Below are 14,094 nucleotides of genomic sequence, written 5' to 3'. Positions count from 1 at the left end.
TTTTTATAAATTAACTGCAAGCAGACAATTTACATGCAAACAGCAAAATATGTCCACCCTGTCATGGACAATTTCAAAGCAGAATAAATACATTGTAATTACATAGTGATTATAAAACGTACATTTTCAGAAAACTATTTAGTCACTTTCTCAACAATATATTTTAGTTTATGGGAAAAGTATTTGGATAATAATGAAATTATGGCAAACTATTTGTTTCTCTATAAAATCTCGAGAGTTGCACTTTCTTTTCTAAATAAAATCTAACAAAAAGATATCTGGTCAAACTTTCAAACAATACTATTTGGCCCTCATTTGTTTATAAAGGAATCACACAAAAGATTTTGCTAACTTGTGAAAATAATTTGTTTATTTTCATAGAACATGAAAATAACAGGGTGGACAGTGACATGACAGGGTGGACCCTGGGCATGACAGGGTGGACACATTGTGAAATGTCATTGAATGGCCTCATAAATGCAAGGAACAATGCAAGAAAATGATGTAAAAAATGCCTTTTCCCATGTAGGGGGAAATTACAAGTTGAACAGACTGTTTTTGATCCACTCTACCTGCATGCAGCCACTGAATAAAGATGCCCAAAATGAGACATTCATGTGGCCTTCTAGCGTTAAACTCTGTACATCATTCTGCACAGTGAAAGTCAAACATTCAACTGTAGAACAAGAAGAAAAATGTTTTTTAAGTGGAGAACAGTTGATTTGAAAAAAACAGAATATTACAGAAAGATCACTTGGACGCATCTCCAAAGAGTCTCTCCCTTTCTGCAGAGACATGGCTCAGTTCTGCAGTTGCTGTTCCACATACTTCCATGCAGACACTTCAATCTGTACAGAGCGCTTGTTCAGAGCCTGTGGTTCTGGTATTAGGCAAAGTACCTGCCAGTCATGGTACCAACAGATGTCGTCCCGAAGACTTGGCCATTTGAACTTGTTTATGCCATGGCGTTGCATACACTTAACTTTCACACTGTGCCCTTCTGCATCCATGATGATACCTGGGTATGCTTCATTGTCATAATTAACGACGCACCACTCTCCAATGTGCTTTACCTCAATCATTTCTGGTCTCCTAGGATTATCTGGTGTCTTTCCACATGCTGGGGACTTGTCAGATGAAACAGGAACATTAGCTAGAGTGACCTCTTGAAGGTTAAAGCAGGGGCAGTCCAAAACACCTTCCTCCCTTTTACACAGACATGAAATGTCTCTGTATTTCATTTGGCCGGGTGTCAGACTGATAGCTTGGTGGATTCTCATAGTGCCTTTTATGGCAGCTATTGCAGGTACCTCAGGCTTTGATTCAATATCCCTCTCTGGGATGAAGAACAGCACGATAGATGTGTCCAGGCTTTTCAGCTTGTTATACAAGCTCTGGGCATCAGGAATGTCTCCTCCATGGGCTACAATCCGGTCTGCTGACCTCTTGAGGGCCCCACCCACACCGTCTGGTGCCCCCTTCCCATGATTAGCCTCAAAGAAATTCCACGTTATTTCTTTGAAGCCATACTTGTAGGGTTCCGTTGAGAGGTAGAAGAAATTTCCCTTTTGTCGATACTGCGTTGCAGGCCCATCGCTGAAAAAATGAAGTGTGCTGACTTGAGGGTGTCGTTCTCTCACTACCTTCAGAACTGGATCAAGGTGGGCCCAGATGGCCACAGGGTCATGTCTTCTGGAGGGTGATATGGAGCAGAAGGTGTGTGGCGCTTGTTCACCAGTGGTGTAGAGCACTCCAGTGTGCAGACTGGCCTGCTTGTGTGAGCCTCCAAAATGCAGAGATTGTATTTCTTCGCTGTACTTACATGAGTAATTTTCGCTAAAATCTATATGCAAGAGGGACTCATTGTGCTTCAGACTCCTCCTGAGCTCCCTGTAGGCATCAAACTGCCATTTAATGTTGAAGACATGGCTCCTAAAATGGAGAAGCCTCTCCTGGAAATCTGTGTTAAGCCAATGATCTAACCTGGAGGGCCCTGGCTCATGCTGATTTTCAGGAGTTTCAGCAGGGGAGTTGGGTGGTGTCTCTGACTGTAGCAAAGCACTGGCCCTGTTTCTGGCTCTGGCTTGACTTTTTGCCTCTCTCCATTTCTTTCTTTTGCCCTCTTCTCTCTCTCACTGAGCTCATTGACACCCTTCTTCTTTCCAGTCTCTCTGTCTTTTTCCATTTGACCCTTTCTTTCTCAAGGTACTTTCTTCTTCTGTCTGGGTCAGCATCACGACGTTCCCGATATCTCCTTGCTATCTCAGCTCCTTTTGATCTCATTCCTTGAAAAAGACGATTCAAAATGTTCCCTTACACACTTTAATTGGCAGTCCCGGTAAACTAGGCTTGCATTATCAAACTAGGTTTGCTGATACCGATATCGCCAAAAAAATTGTCCATATTGTCCATTCTTACTATGTATAGCATGTACTGTTATAAAATGTGTGTAATAGCTGTTGTAATATGTGTAACATTATCAGTATGTGGCCTAAACTATGCACATGTCCTTCCTGTCATGAACCATGTCCACCCTGTCATGGAAGGCTTGCTGACAGGGTGGACAATGACAGGGTGGACATTTTTGGCTAATGTTAGCATTTAATGAGCACATGGTGGACCTTCACTTAGCAACATACTACAGTTAGCAAGCTGACTGTGTACTGTTTTACAAATATATTTCAAAGTTCTGATAGGTTTTTCTATCAATTGATATTTCACTATGACAGAGTGGACATGTTAAGCTTGACAACATCCAACTACACACATAATATGATGAAAATTATGAAACATAAGTGTAAATACTTACTCTGCAACTAGACACTGCTTCAGCCTTCATTGAAGAAAGACAAAATGCTCGTAGTGATGTCACTGAAAACATCAGTGGGTTTCTTAAAGGGGCAGTTACCCCATAATGACAGGGTGGACAGCAATTGCAGGGACACATGCAAAATGTTCAATATGATTATGAAAATACAATATACATGATCAAAATTACTGTTTTATCAAATAACTTATTGTGGACAGTAAAACCATGTAAAAATTTTTTTGATTTAGTATCATTTAACCACTTATTACACACACTGTAGTTAGCAGAGCAGTGTGTGGGACATGCCAAAATCACGTACATCCAATGAATTTTTTAAAATAAAATTAAGGAAACACTTTTTTAGAGACTTATCATTCTACTGATATGTGTGCAAATGTTTGGCCACTTATAATAAGACCTCAGACTTGCATTATTCTGCTACATTTTCATGATGACTGAGTGAGTCTGATGAGGACACCAAAGGCACCTCATAGTGATATTGACTCATATATATATCACATGCCTTACTTTTATTGTCCTGCATAAGTAAAATCAGGATTCTGCCTCTACTGCCATTCATTCCAATTAGACTGGTTTGGATTTCTCCATGACCAGGATGGCTGCCATTTTCAACCCATTCTGGAATTTTCAGGGTTTATGACATACAGTGCATTTGGAAAGTATTCAGACCCCTTGACTTTTTCGACATTTTGTTACATTACAGCCTTATTCTAAAATTGATTAAATAGTTTTTCTCCCTCATCAATCAACACACAATACCCCATAATAACAAAGCAAAAACTGGCTTTTAGAAATGTTTGCAAATATATATATTTTTAATGGAAATATCACATTTACCTAAGTAAATGGGGCGGCAGGTAGTTTAGTGGTTAAGAGCGTTGTGCCAGTAACCGAAAGGTCGCTGGTTCTAATCCCCGAGCCGACTAGGTGAAAAATCTGTCGATGTGCCCTTGAGCAAGGCACTTAACCCTAATTGCTCCTGTAAGTCGCTCTGGATAAGAGCGTCTGCTAAATGACTAAAATGTACAAATATTCAGACCCTTTACTCAGTACTTTGTTGAAACACCTTTGGCAGCGATTACATCTCACGTCTTCTTAGGTATGAATACTTGGCACACCTGTATTTGGGGAGTTTCTCCCATTCTTCTCTGCAGATCCTCTCAAGCTCTGTCAGGTTGGATAGTGAGTGTCGCTGCACAGCTATTTTCAGACATTAAGAGACTTGTCACGAAGCCACTCCTGTGTTGTCTTGGCTGTGTGCTTAGGGTTGTTGTCCTGTTGGAAGGTGAACCTTCGCCCCGATTGCTCAGTTTGGCCGGGTTGCCAGCTCTAGGAAGAGTCTTGGTGGTTCCAAACTTCTTCCATTTAAGAATGATGGAGGCCACTGTGTTCTTGGGGACCTTCAATGCTGCAGAAATGTTTTGGTACCCTTCCCCAGATCTGTGCCTCGACACAATCCTATCTCGGAGCTCTAAGGACAATTCCTTCGACGTTATGGCTTGGTTTTTGCTCTGACATGCACTGTCAACTCTGGGACCTTATATAGACAGACAGGTGTGTGCATTTCCAAATCAAGTCCAATCAATTGAATTTACCACAGGTGGAGTCCAATCAAGTTGTAGAAACATCTCAAGGATGATCAATGGAAACAGGTTGAACCTGAGCTCAATTTCGAGTCTCATAGCAAAGGGTCTGAATAATGATGTTAATAAGGTATCTGTTTTTTGTTTTTAATAAATTTGCAAAGATTTCTAAAAACCTGTTTTTGCTTTGGCATTATGGGATATTGTGTGTAGATTGATGAGGATTTTTAAATATATTTTTTATCCATTTTAGAATAAGGCTGTAATGTAACAAAATTTGGAAAAGGTCTGAATACTTTCCGAATGCACTGTAGACGGAGGGGGGGAGAGAGAGGGAGAGAGAGAGGGGGGGGGGGAGAAGAAAGAGAGAGAGAGAGAGAGAGAGAGAGAGAGAGAGAGGGAGAGAGAGAGAGAGAGAGAGAGAGAGAGAGAGAGAGAGAGAGAGAAAGAGAGAGAGAGAGAGAGAGAGAGAGAGAGAGAGAGAGAGAGAGAGAGAGAGAGAGAGAGAGAGAGAGAGAGAGAGAGAGAGAGAGAGAGAGAGAGAGAGAGAGAGAGAGAGAGAGAGAGAGAGAGAGAGAGAGAGAGAGAGAGAGAGAGAGAGAGAGAGAGAGAACCAGATATGACAGGAAAATTACACCAGATAGGACAGACTGACCCTAGCCCCCCGGCGCATAGATACAGGAGACTGAGACAGGTGGGGTTTGGGGAGATGCAGGTATTGGTTTTGGTACAGTATTGGTTCTATCTAGTTATGTTGGCAAACTAATAGACTATTGATGATGTTTTCCCCTGCAGGTGTGAAGTCTATAGACGACTGCCCTGTTCAGCCAACGATTCCTCTCTACCTGCTGGTGGGTGGGGTTGTTGGCAGCGTAAAGGTAATGTCTGCGTTCCAGATCATAGGTTGTAATGTGTCAGCAGGGTAGTTGAACAGGTTCCAAACACTTCCAGGCTGTAAAAATGGTTGAAAGTGCACAACAATATGTAAGGAAGCCAGGCAATGTCACTCTAGTGTTCACCCCAATCTGACCCGTGACCTCAGACCCTGAACCTTCCAGGTCACGCTGCTCGTGTATGACACCACCCGCATGAGGTCGCTCATCTCCAAGTCGGTCGTCATCGGCGACGACGATGCCGACGAGTATCCGTGGCGACAGAACGCAAACAAGTACTACGTGCACATCGCCCTCAGCCTGTTCCTGTTCGTCTGGTTCCTCCTGGGGAACTACTGGGTGTTCTCTGTGTTCCAGCCCAACTTCATCACACCCTTCCACCAGCCACAGGACTACTGCAGGAAGTCTCTGTACCTGTTTGCTGTGTTTGTGTTGGCGCTCAGCCACACCGTGCTGGTCCTACTGCTCTGCTGTGGGGTCTGTCTACGCGTCTGCTCTCAGACCAGCACCAGGGACGACTATGGGGATAGTGATGACGACTGAGTGACTGACTGGCTGGCTGGATGATTGATTCAGAGAAGCATACAGATGTAGGATCTTAATTTGATCATCCTGTTGTTGCAGGAATTGTCCTGCACAGCAGGAAATGCAAGCTTGTAGTGAATTTGAGGTTTAAAAAGACTTCTGAAGTTTGTCATTTCCACTTTGAAATTTCAGACTTGATTTTCCCTTACAAAAAATGTACTGTATTAACCCCCAAAAAATTTCCATTAATTATAATCCACATAATAATTTACAATTCCTGTTGCTGCAGGATTATTTTCCTGCTGTAGCAGACTGGCTCAAATTAAGATCCTACATCTTTACAGAAGGATTGTATAGCACTGGGGCATTGCAGTTAGATGGTTCTGTAGTTAGTAGAGTAGTAGGGCGTTGCAGTTAGATGGTTCTGTAGTTATTACAACAGTGGGGCGTTGCAGTTAGATGGTTCTATAGTTAGTAGAACAGTGGGGCGTTGCAGTTTGATGGTTCTGTAGTTAGAAGAGCAGAACCACAGGTGAGGTTGAGTGTGCAACGTTGGGGAGATATGAGCGCAGCGAAAGACTCTCACCTTAGCGTATCTAACAGAAGTTATAGGCCTGTATAGGTGACCTAGACACATTAGTCATTCTGATGGCAGCTCCAAAACAAATCTGTGAGTGCTACATGTATCATATGCAACCACACAGGTGGGCCTAGGAGCCTATTGATAACCTGATTGCAACATGTGTGGGTGTTTTTGTGCAATGTAATTGTCATTTTAGATATTATGTTACACAAATGATGCATGTACTACAATTCTACAACTGTTTCATGTATTTTGTAGGGTCTGAAATGCATTTACAAAGCATGTTTTATATACAGTTCCAGATCAACATTTGGGGACAGATGTGAGCATGTACAGTATATTGTGTTTAACTCAATGTAGGATTTTTGCACTAATATTTATTAATTCATGTTTGCACTTTCTGTAATATGTTCAATCATTTTGTTTGTCAGGAGCCAATGTGCACTGTTACATTAGGCTATTGACTTGAGGAAGATCAGTACAGCAGTTCTACTGCACCATCTAGTGGTCAGATCAAGTACTATGAAAGCGTAATCTCATGACAGCTCTTTATTTAGTGTAATTATAATCTTTAGTGGGTGTGATTAATAATCTCTCAATTGAATTGGTATTCAATTTTTATCATAAGGACATTTTAATGCAAATAAATAATACATTTTTCGGAAGTCTTAAATAGTCATTCATTCGTTACATTTATCTTGGAGCGCAGTAGCTAAACATTGATATGTCCACCCAAATTAGTTTTGGACGTGCCTCTAAATCTGATTGGTCAATTCGAAGACGCCTTCTGACGAGCTGTCAAAAGAAACGCCAATCCTTCACGCCATTGGCTATGCGCGCCCCATCTCTGCCCGGGTTGGTCTGTGCTATCTGGGATCCTTGGGACGTCCCTACCCGGTAAGGTAAATGTTATGATTAGGGTTAAGGGTAGGGACGACCCAAGGATCCCCGATAGAAATGGTTGGTTGGTGCTGCTACGTCATCAGAGGCGGTCTCACGCATGTGTGTCTGTGAGCTTGAGCGGTCGAAGTGTCAGCAGCGCCCGTGCCGAAGAACCGTAGCTAGCCACAGGCAGCGGCAAAAGAAAACCAGCTACAGTCCAGTGCTAGTCCCGACCACCGCAAGGACACAGGGCACATGAACAGTAGAATGGCTGCGTCTTCGAACAGGGTAATGCTGGGGCCTCTCGTTGCTGCCATCGACCAGGGAACGAGCTCGACGCGGTTCCTGGTGAGTTACAACCCGCGCAGTCGCATTGAATGGTTCTTCTCGCCTAACGGTGAATGTCCTTTAAATAACCTAGTTAGACACCCGGTTGATTCCGTTATAACTCTCCGATCTCCTTTTATAATGTCGCCTATATAGTCGTACACATTCTATTCTAGTCCTATCGACGGAATGTTTGTGCTTTCTGGATATTTATTGTTTAGTAATCGTTCATTCATGCACGGACACGCAGGCCTGTAGTGGGACTAGTTAAGTGACAGTTCACTCAGTTTTCCTAGCTAATTGATAAATTCTATAAGGGTGGTGTCCAATCTCGGTTGTTGCAGCCACTAGGCCTAAATCCGCAACTGGCTGGTGTGGTTGCAGGCTTTTTCTCCAGCCGAAATACTTGATTAAACACTAAGAATGGTTGAATCTGATGTCAATGTTTTGGCTGGAGCGAAAGCCTGCAACCACACACACCAGCCCTTTGTGGATAGGACCACCCTGTTCTAATGTGTAGCCTATAGAAGTGCTGAGTCTGTCATTCATTCATTGTGCAGACCAGCACATCCTCCAGTACCAGAGGTTTGTGTAACAGTAGGCTTGGAGGGACTCTCTCCCTCTCTCTGTCCCAGTCTTCCTCCCCTGCTGCTATTCCCCTATGGCATCTTCTCACCCCACATTGAAACCAGCTGTTGTCCTACGGAAGCCAGTTTGGACCAGAGTGGACACGTTTTGACAGGTCACCCCTAAAATCTCAAAATGTTACACTAGCACTCTGAAGGGAAGGCAGGAAAGGAGGGGTGTGTGTATCATAGGGAGGAGCCACCCGTGAAAGCTAATGACTAACAAGGACACTTTGATTTGTTAATGAGCTATCAGTGTTATTGTTGTCACATTTCCTGGAGAGGTATCTGCTGTTGAGGATACTACTGTGATGGGCAATGGAGCTGTCTGCCTGTCTGTCTCTCTCGTCTCCCTTAGTGCTGTCCCCTCTTCTCTACTCTCCCACAACTGATACATGATAACTCTGTGTGCTGTCTCTCCTGTCTTTGTCCGTCTCTCCTGTCTTTGTCCGTCTCTCCCGTCTTTGTCCGTCTCTCCCGTCTTTGTCCGTCTCTCCCGTCTTTGTCCGTCTCTCCCGTCTTTGTCCGTCTCTCCCGTCTTTGTCCGTCTCTCCCGTCTTTGTCCGTCTCTCCCGTCTTTGTCCGTCTCTCCGTCTTTGTCCGTCTCTCCGTCTTTGTCCGTCTCTCCCGTCTTTGTCCGTCTCTCCCGTCTTTGTCCGTCTCTCCCGTCTTTGTCCGTCTCTCCCGTCTTTGTCCGTCTCTCCCGTCTTTGTCCGTCTCTCCCGTCTTCGTCCGTCTCTCCCGTCTTCAGCTGTGTTTACATTCGTCATGAGTTCTTTTTCAGTTTCACTCTGCGGTCTAGGTAGCAGAGATACTTTTGTCCAGATGTTCACTCCTGTTCTCTCGTCTCATCCCCAGGTGTTCAATGCTAAAACAGCCGAGCTCCTCAGTCACCACCAGGTTGAGATCAACCAGAGTTTCCCCAAGGAAGGGTCAGTACATGCAGCTGTGTTGCCTCTACAAATCCCCTATTAGTTCCATTCAAACTGGATGACCTGTAACCTCTGAGATCTATTAACCTCTGACCTTTAACCCTCTTATCAGGTGGGTGGAGGAGGATCCCAAAGAGATCCTGCAGTCTGTGTACGAGTGTATGGAGAGAACCTGTGAGAAACTCACCCAGCTCAACATCGACATCTCCAACATCAAAGGTAAGACACACAACACACCCACACACACAAACACTTCCTCATAAAACATACTACAGACTGTCACTTTAACTCATCAAATTTGAACCTTTCTAGCCATTGGAGTGACCAATCAGAGAGAGACCACGCTGGTTTGGGACAAAGAGACAGGCGAGCCCCTCTACAATGCTATCGGTGAGTTATGAATATGTGCCTGTGTTCACATCTCCTTCCTCATGACCTAAAGCCGTTATCTAAGGCCTGGAAGGATTTTAAAGACACAGGTTGTGTTGGTTGTGTGCAGTGTGGCTGGACCTGCGGACCCAGTCGACCGTGGAGCGACTGATCAACAAGACACCTGGGAGAAACAAGAACCATTTGAAGGTGAGACGCCGGGGAACACAGACTGCAGATAACCATGTTTTCATCAGGCCCAGCTTACCCGGAGATAACCATGTTTTCATCAGGCCCAGCATACCCGGAGATAACCATGTTTTCATCAGGCCCAGCATACCCGGAGATAACCATGTTTTCATCAGGCCCAGCTTACCCGGAGATTACCATGTTTTCATCAGGCCCAGCTTACCCGGACGTTAAAGACAAATGTGTCAAAGAAACAATCAAACTATCTGAAGTAAAACAAAAAAACAAAAAAAGTTCCACCTCTCTGAAGTATATGTCCTAATTGTCCCCCCTCTCTGCTCAGCACAAGACGGGTCTCCCCATCAGTACGTACTTCAGTGCTGTGAAGCTTCGCTGGATGATGGATAATGTGGACGAGGTCGCTGAGGCAGTCCGGACACACAGAGCCATGTTTGGCACCGTCGACTCCTGGCTTATCTGGGTAAGACGCAGACACCTCTTTAGATATGGTTTATGATGTCTGTGTGTGAGTGTTAAGGATAGGAAAGGCCCACAATGGCCGTCTGTATACTCCAAGCCAAGTTGTCCTCTGTTGTGTTTCTGAGGAAATCTTACGTGTCCAGTATTTTCTCTGTTTGCCCCCCACAGTGTCTGAGAGGTGTCTGTGTTTGCCCCCCACAATGTCTGAGAGGTGTCTGTGTTTGTCTCCCACAGTGTCTGAGAGGTGTCTGTGTTTGTCTCCCACAGTGTCTGAGAGGTTTCTGTGTTTGTCTCCCACAGTGTCTGAGAGGTGTCTGTGTTTGCCCCCCACAGTGTCTGAGAGGTGTCTGTGTTTGTCTCCCACAGTGTCTGAGAGGTGTCTGTGTTTGTCTCCCACAGTGTCTGAGAGGTGTCTGTGTTTGTCTCCCACAGTGTCTGAGAGGTGTCTGTGTTTACCCCCCACAGTGTCTGACAGGTTTCTGTGTTTACCCCCCACAGTGTCTGACAGGGGGGAAGAGTGGGGGAGTCCACTGCACAGACGTGACCAACGCCAGCAGGACCATGCTCTTCAACATCCACACCCTGGAATGGGACCCAGAGCTCTGCAAGTAGGTGGACATCTAATACGTACTGTGTACACCCTCATGCATACTGGACATATCCATTCAGTGAGACAAACCATATCTTCTGTTTACACTTGTTCCTGTTTTGACACGTTCTTTCAGATATTTTGATATTCCAATGGAGATTCTCCCAAAAGTGAGGAGTTCCTCAGAAATCTACGGCTTAATGGTAAGTCCCCATTGTCTTTGTCTGAATGTCTGTGGGTTGGGAGGAAGGTGAATTATGAAGTGTTGCACTGTCTATTAAACATGCTTATAATGACTATGGAACTGAATCTGTGCTTAGGTGTGCTTCTATCCAGTCATAACCATTTATTCATCATATTCGGAGAGCATTTAGTCTGTTTTTCCTAGTCTGTACTTGTTTGAGGTGTTGTCACAAGCATTATTTTGTGTGCTCCCCCTGTTGTCTATAGAAAATATGTTCTAGCCTGGTGAGTATTGGGGTCTTCATCGACGTCCTCATCACTGTTATCGCTATGTCAGATCATGATCCCCAGTCATCTTGCTTCTCTGTGTCAAAGTGACTGAACCATCCAAAGGTGCATTTCCAAGCCATTGATTGAGATAAGACAATGGTTAGATGTGTTGAGCAAGACTTTTAAAGGCTTTGAGACTGATATATCTATTTTCAGGGAGTTAGGCCTCACCCTAAAATTGACCTATATTGGCTTTTCCCCCCTTTATTGTATAGGATATTAAACATTTAAAGAGATGAAACAGATTTTCATGGTACACTATATATATATATATATATATATATATATATATATATATATATATATATATATATATATATATATATATATAAGACACAAAAGTATGTGGACACCCCCTTCAAATTAGTGTATCCGGCTATCTCCATAGCCAAACATTAGCAGTAGAATGGCCGTACTGAAGAGATCAGTGACTTTCAACGTGGCACCGTCATAGGATGGGACCTTTCCAACAAGTCAGTTCATCTAATTTCTGCCCTGCTAGAGCTGCCCCGGTCAACTGTAAGTGTTGTTATTGCTAAGAGGAACCGTCTAGGAGCAATAACGGCTCAGTCGCGAAGTGGTAGACCACACAAGCTCACAGAATGGGACTGCAGAGTGCTGAAGCGCCTAGCACGTAAAAATTGTCTGTCCTCGGTTGCAACACTCACTACCGAGTTCCAAACTGCCTCTGGAAGCAACGTCAGCACAATAACTGTTTGTCGGGAGCTTCATGAAATAGGTTTCCATGGCCGAGCAGCCGCACACAAGTCTAAGATCACCATGCGCAATGCCAAGCGTTGGCTGGAGTAGTTTAAAGCTCGCCCCCATTGGACTCTGGAGCAGTGGAAACGCGTTCTCTGGAGTGATGAATCACGCTTCACCATCTAGCAGTCCGACGGACGAATCTGGGTTTGGCGGATGCCAGGAGAACGCTACCTGCCCCAATGCATAGTACCAACTGTAAAGTTTGGTGGAGGAGGAATAATGGTCTAGGGCTGTTTTTCATGGTTCAGGCTAGGCTCCTTAGTTCCAGTGAAGGGAAATCTTAACACTACAGCATACAATGACATTCTAGACGATTCTGTGTTTCCAACTTTGTGGCAACAGTTTGGGGAAGGCCCTTTCCTGTTTCAGCATGACAATGCCCCCATGCACAAAGCGAGATCCATACAGAAATGGTTTGTCGAGATCGGTGTGGAAGAACTTGACTGGCCTGCACAGAGCCCTGACCTCAACCCAATCGAACACCTTTGGGATGTGCCTGACCTCGCTAATGCTCTTGTGGCTGAATGGAAGCAAATCCCCATAGCAATGTTCCAACATCTAGTGGAAAGCCTTCCCAGAAGAGTGGAGGCTGTTATAGCAGCAAAGGGGGGGACCTACTCCATATCAATGCCCTTGATTTTGGAATGAGATACTCGATGAGCAGGTGTCCACATACTTCTGGTCATGTAGTGTATTTGTAAAACATATCTTGAGTAGTCAGGTCAGACTGAAACTGATACAGACATTCACAAAACCCTCCTGGATAAGCTTGGAATTGTACAGGATGGGCGTGTGCTTCCTTCTCTGCTCTTGTCGTGGCATGCGCGCCGCTCTGCTACTGTGGATGATGCCGGCATACGCCCTACACCTTATTGCAATGCCACACACCTTGCCCAGGTGTTCAGTGGGCTGCTGTCTACTTCCTGTCTGGCTACTCCTCTTCCTGTTGACGTGTTTCTACAAGCTGTTCGGTAAATCTCTTCACTCTTCTACTCAGTTCCATTTCGGTCGGCTCAGTTCCATTTCGATCCCTAGCCCCTTTTGGTGATTTGTGGGTTATATTGAGTTCAATGGGAGTGAAGATATTTGACTTGTGTGCCTTAAACCATTTGATTGTCTCCAAGACAACTGCATTCCTGTCTCCTTCATGCTCTTTGATTGGCTGTATTGAGAATTTATGTTATTTTTTTTAGACTGTGGTTTGAGAAAAGATGCAATTTGCTGTTGGCTATAGCACCATACTGTATAGTAAAACACTTCTACAGTCTGTCTGTACACAAGCAACACTTCTACGACAGCTTGAAACATCAAACTGGTATGGCGTTTTATACAGTGAAGGGTCTTGCTTTGCTGGGTCTTGTGGTTACGGAGTTGGCCAGAATTAAAGCTGTGAAGCTGTTTCATATTGCTAACATGTTTTGTTTCTTTGACAGAAATCGGGCTCTCTTAGTGGCATACCCATCTCAGGGGTAGGTTTTGAAACATCCTGTCTTACTCAACTCAAGGTCACCTTATTACATTTCTGGATGTTATGAGAAGTGATTGGCACCTGTTCCCACCAATCTGAAGGGTCTTTGTTTGTTTACAGTGTCTTGGGGACCAATCGGCTGCTCTTGTTGGACAGATGTGCTTTAAGGAAGGGCAGGCCAAAAACACGTAAGACTTCTCTCCATAGGTTTGCCATAGCTGGTGATACAGTGCCTTGCAAAAGTATTCATCCCCCTTCGTGTTTTTCCTATTTTGTTGCATTACAACCTATAATTTAAATGGATTTTTATTTGGATTTCATGTAATGGACATACACAAAATAGTCCAAATTGGTGAAGTGAAATGAAAAAAAAACATGTTTCAAAAAATTCAAACAAATAATTAACGGAAAAGTGGTGCGTGCATATGTATTCACCCCCTTTGCTATGAAGCCCCTAAATAAGATCTGGTGCAACCAATTACCTTCAGAAGTCACATAATTAGTTGGATTGCAAGTTTCTAATGATCTCAGTATATATAC

At 44.1% G+C, this 14,094-nt stretch overlaps 2 protein-coding genes across 2 annotated transcripts in view; both read left to right on the top strand.

The window, feature by feature from the left end:
* The first annotated feature begins 5,477 nt into the window (after positions 1 to 5,477).
* On the top strand, positions 5,478 to 5,889 carry LOC121535933 (transmembrane protein 272-like). The gene has a single exon (XM_041843149.2). It carries the CDS (start codon positions 5,502 to 5,504, stop codon positions 5,847 to 5,849), a length of 348 nt encoding a protein of 115 aa, XP_041699083.1. The 5' UTR covers positions 5,478 to 5,501; the 3' UTR covers positions 5,850 to 5,889.
* Positions 5,890 to 7,296: 1,407 nt separating this feature from the next.
* The window catches only part of LOC121536052 (glycerol kinase), a 46,965-nt gene continuing 40,167 nt past the window's right edge, over positions 7,297 to 14,094 (top strand). The window contains exons 1-11 of the mRNA XM_045214994.1: positions 7,297 to 7,644; positions 9,108 to 9,181; positions 9,294 to 9,400; positions 9,494 to 9,571; positions 9,681 to 9,760; positions 10,083 to 10,220; positions 10,718 to 10,827; positions 10,945 to 11,011; positions 11,259 to 11,276; positions 13,520 to 13,555; positions 13,675 to 13,742. Coding sequence (XP_045070929.1) covers positions 7,552 to 7,644; positions 9,108 to 9,181; positions 9,294 to 9,400; positions 9,494 to 9,571; positions 9,681 to 9,760; positions 10,083 to 10,220; positions 10,718 to 10,827; positions 10,945 to 11,011; positions 11,259 to 11,276; positions 13,520 to 13,555; positions 13,675 to 13,742 — 869 coding nt within the window. The 5' untranslated portion in view covers positions 7,297 to 7,551. The remainder of the gene's footprint in view (positions 7,645 to 9,107; positions 9,182 to 9,293; positions 9,401 to 9,493; positions 9,572 to 9,680; positions 9,761 to 10,082; positions 10,221 to 10,717; positions 10,828 to 10,944; positions 11,012 to 11,258; positions 11,277 to 13,519; positions 13,556 to 13,674; positions 13,743 to 14,094) is intronic.

Source organism: Coregonus clupeaformis, unplaced genomic scaffold, assembly GCF_020615455.1.
Source record: "Coregonus clupeaformis isolate EN_2021a unplaced genomic scaffold, ASM2061545v1 scaf0348, whole genome shotgun sequence".
Classification (NCBI taxonomy): domain Eukaryota; kingdom Metazoa; phylum Chordata; class Actinopteri; order Salmoniformes; family Salmonidae; genus Coregonus; species Coregonus clupeaformis.
Note: the sequence above shows the minus strand (reverse complement) of the source record. Positions and strands in the feature narration are given on the sequence as shown.

Bases quoted from the DNA above. Each gene is read 5' to 3' on its own strand.
- LOC121535933 (XM_041843149.2), top strand. From the start codon at position 5,502: ATGAGGTCGCTCATCTCCAAGTCGGTCGTCATCGGCGACGACGATGCC.